This window comes from Haliaeetus leucocephalus, unplaced genomic scaffold (assembly GCF_000737465.1).
Source record: "Haliaeetus leucocephalus isolate CR32 unplaced genomic scaffold, Haliaeetus_leucocephalus-4.0 Scaffold965, whole genome shotgun sequence".
NCBI lineage: Eukaryota > Metazoa > Chordata > Aves > Accipitriformes > Accipitridae > Haliaeetus > Haliaeetus leucocephalus.
The window spans coordinates 1-3,370 of NW_010973401.1; the positions used below are offsets into that span (position 1 = coordinate 1).

Consider the following 3,370-nt stretch of genomic DNA (forward strand, 5'->3'; position numbering starts at 1 on the left):
TCCCACAGGAGAACCTAAACAAGCTGATGACCAATCTACGGAGCACTCACCCCCATTTTGTTCGTTGCATCATCCCAAATGAAACAAAAACACCTGGTAAGATTCTCAAGCAGAAAGAGAACTTCCTCTGATACAGCCATGCCTGGTCCGCACTGGAGACTGTGGTATTCATTTATGCTCTGAATTGCTAGGTGCCATGGAGCATGAACTGGTACTTCACCAGCTGCGGTGTAACGGCGTGCTGGAAGGCATCAGAATTTGCAGGAAAGGTTTCCCCAGCAGAGTCCTCTATGCTGACTTCAAACAAAGGTGAGAGCTATGAAATGAAGAGATAAGTCAGGTGTCCTCACTGACTGCTGTTCATCAAACAGTCAAACTTTGCCAGTGTCTCTGAATATGGAAGCACAATAGAGCTACCCAAGCCAATGCTTACAAGATTAAAAAATGCAAATTGGGATGTGGGTACAACACATTCTCAGACAAAAATGACAAACTCAGATAGAGTGCTTTGGCCATTGTATCAGCTGCAAGTTTCAGGGGAAGATGCTTTCCGCCTATACACAAAGTGGCAATGTTCCTCTCTAGCAACTTTCTACAGCATAGTTTAAGTGAAGAAGGCATCGGACTGAAATGGCTGGAGATCAGTGTCCTCTTTTCATCTATGACTGATCACCTGAAGACAGTAAAAGTTTCCTTAATTTTGTTATCAGATTGGGACTTCATTGTAACGGTGTCTCTAAACAAGGGATGAAATTCCATCTTCCTCAGCCTCATTCTGCTGCAAAGACTGTGGTTAGTCTCAATAAACAGTGTTGACTTATGACCTGAGATTGCCTTCATTCATAGTTCCTCTCACCCCACAGATACAAGGTGCTTAATGCCAGTGCTATCCCAGAGGGACAGTTCATTGATAGCAAGAAGGCTTCTGAGAAGCTTCTTGGGTCAATCGATGTGGACCACACCCAGTACAAATTTGGCCACACCAAGGTACAAACCCTCCTTGACTCACTCACTGCATGTCTGTGCTTTGCTCTACGTGACAGTGATGTGCTGCAACATTCCCTTTCGCAAGGTGTTCTTCAAAGCTGGGCTGCTGGGACTCCTGGAGGAGATGAGGGATGAGAAGCTGGCACAGCTCATCACCCGCACACAAGCCATGTGCAGGGGCTTCCTGATGAGAGTGGAGTACCGGAGAATGGTGGAGAGGAGGTAGACATTCCTCATCCTCAGTCAAAGTCACTGTACTTGGGGGAAAGTGTTGGCACTTGTCATACTGAAAATATTCAATGTACATTGTAATTATGCTTCAGGGAGTCCATCTTTTGCATCCAGTACAATATTCGTGCATTCATGAACGTCAAGCATTGGCCCTGGATGAAGCTGTTCTTCAAGATCAAGCCCTTGCTGAAGAGTGCAGAATCGGAGAAGGAGATGGCCAACATGAAGGAAGAGTTTGAGAAAACCAAGGAAGAGCTTGCAAAGTCTGAGGCAAAGAGGAAGGAGCTGGAGGAGAAAATGGTGAAACTGGTGCAGGAGAAAAACGATCTGCAGCTCCAAGTGCAGGCTGTGAGTAACATTATTCTACTTTTTTGTTTGGTTTTTTTTTATAAGGGAAATGAGTAAATAAGATCTAACTCTTCTCTCATACTACAGAACTCTCACACTGCATACTAAACTGCCTTACAAAATATTTTAAGCTGAATACCATGTAACTAGAGGTAAAATTCAGGCCACATTCTTTCCCCACTCAGTCTCACTATTACAAAGTGGAGATCAAGCTAAACAATGACTTTTTAGTCTTAATGCCTACATGTACATGTCTCCATGTGAGTTCGTGACATAAAGCCTCGTTATAGTCACTGTAGTGTATTTAGTGGAGTAGGGACAGTGATTCAATTGACCAGCTACTCTGCCTTAGTTCAGTGGTCAAAATGAATAGTCTAGCGCCATTTCTTATGGCGTATCTCACCTGAGCTCCTGTAGCTACTGCTCCCAGAAGATGCAGATGCCCATTACGTCCTACAACACAAGTGCCAGCCTTGTACACTTGTCTACGATGCCATTTGGCCTCTCAGAAACTCAGGGAACACTTAGGCAATACCCTTGAGTTGAAGCGTCCATTTCAGGGAAAGATGAATCTTGTTCTAGCCTCCACTGACTGTATTGGCTGGGTATAAATCATGAATGGGAGCTTCAAATATTTCCTCAGCGGTAGAATTATTTACCTTTCTCAATACTTCCACATAAATCTGAATATGGCACGTTATAAAATACAATCACTTTGCAAAGGAGAAAAGGAAAACATCGATTAAATCCAAGTAACCCACCGACATACCTGAAATAAGCAAGGTAAAACGTAATGGAGCTAGACACAGTATCTGATGACAAAAAAAGGTCATAAAAAAATAAACCTGATTAAAAACATATTCTAAATTTGTAATTTTTAATGTAATTGTGCAGTAACCTTTTCCCAAAAAAGTAATCTCCAAAAAGGTCTTACTGATGCACACCTGCTCCTTCAGCACTAAATAAGCTTTCCTGTATTTTCCCACCAGGAAGCTGATGCTCTAGCTGATGCTGAGGAAAGATGTGACCAGCTCATCAAAACCAAAATCCAGCTGGAAGCCAAAGTAAAGGAGGTGACTGAGAGGGCTGAGGATGAGGAAGAAATTAATGCTGAGCTGACAGCCAAGAAGAGAAAACTGGAGGATGAATGTTCAGAGCTGAAGAAAGACATTGATGACCTTGAATTAACACTAGCCAAGGTCGAGAAGGAAAAACATGCCACAGAAAACAAGGTACACACATGGGGAGTCACATAAAGGGCCAAGACATCACTGACTCTCAGAGTTAGAGCCTGCTACCGTAAGACACCTTGGCTTTGGACAATTCTGAGATGGGCCTTGTCTGAGCATCCAAAGGATAAATGAAAGACTTGGCAAAACAAGGCAAAGTGAAAATGTCACCATGCCAGTGAACTTGTTTTCTACCAAATTTTGACACTTGCTCATATTTGTAGGTGAAAAACCTTACAGAGGAGATGGCAGCCCTGGACGAGACCATTGCCAAGCTGACAAAAGAGAAGAAAGCCCTCCAAGAGGCCCATCAGCAGACACTGGATGACCTGCAGGCAGAAGAGGACAAAGTCAATACGCTGACCAAAGCTAAGACCAAGCTGGAGCAGCAAGTGGACGATGTAAGCACACAGGCGTACCTCAAGAACAGGACAGGTATGGAGTTAAACCTGGCTGACGGAGCGCTGATGGTCTTGTTTGTTTTAGCTGGAAGGGTCCCTGGAGCAAGAGAAGAAACTGCGCATGGACCTTGAGAGAGCTAAGAGGAAACTCGAAGGAGACCTGAAGCTGGCCCA

The 3,370-nt window shown here is 43.9% G+C and overlaps 1 protein-coding gene across 1 annotated transcript; it reads left to right on the plus strand.

The window, feature by feature from the left end:
• Window positions 1-5: 5 nt before the first annotated feature.
• On the plus strand, window positions 6-3,361 carry LOC104842176 (myosin-4-like; the record flags this gene model as incomplete). The annotated part of the gene is made up of 8 exons (XM_010584314.1): window positions 6-96; window positions 192-309; window positions 864-987; window positions 1,073-1,209; window positions 1,311-1,566; window positions 2,556-2,798; window positions 3,020-3,196; window positions 3,282-3,361. Coding segments are annotated over 8 exons (1,226 nt in total), but the record flags the coding sequence as incomplete, so codon positions are not given.
• Window positions 3,362-3,370: the final 9 nt, after the last annotated feature.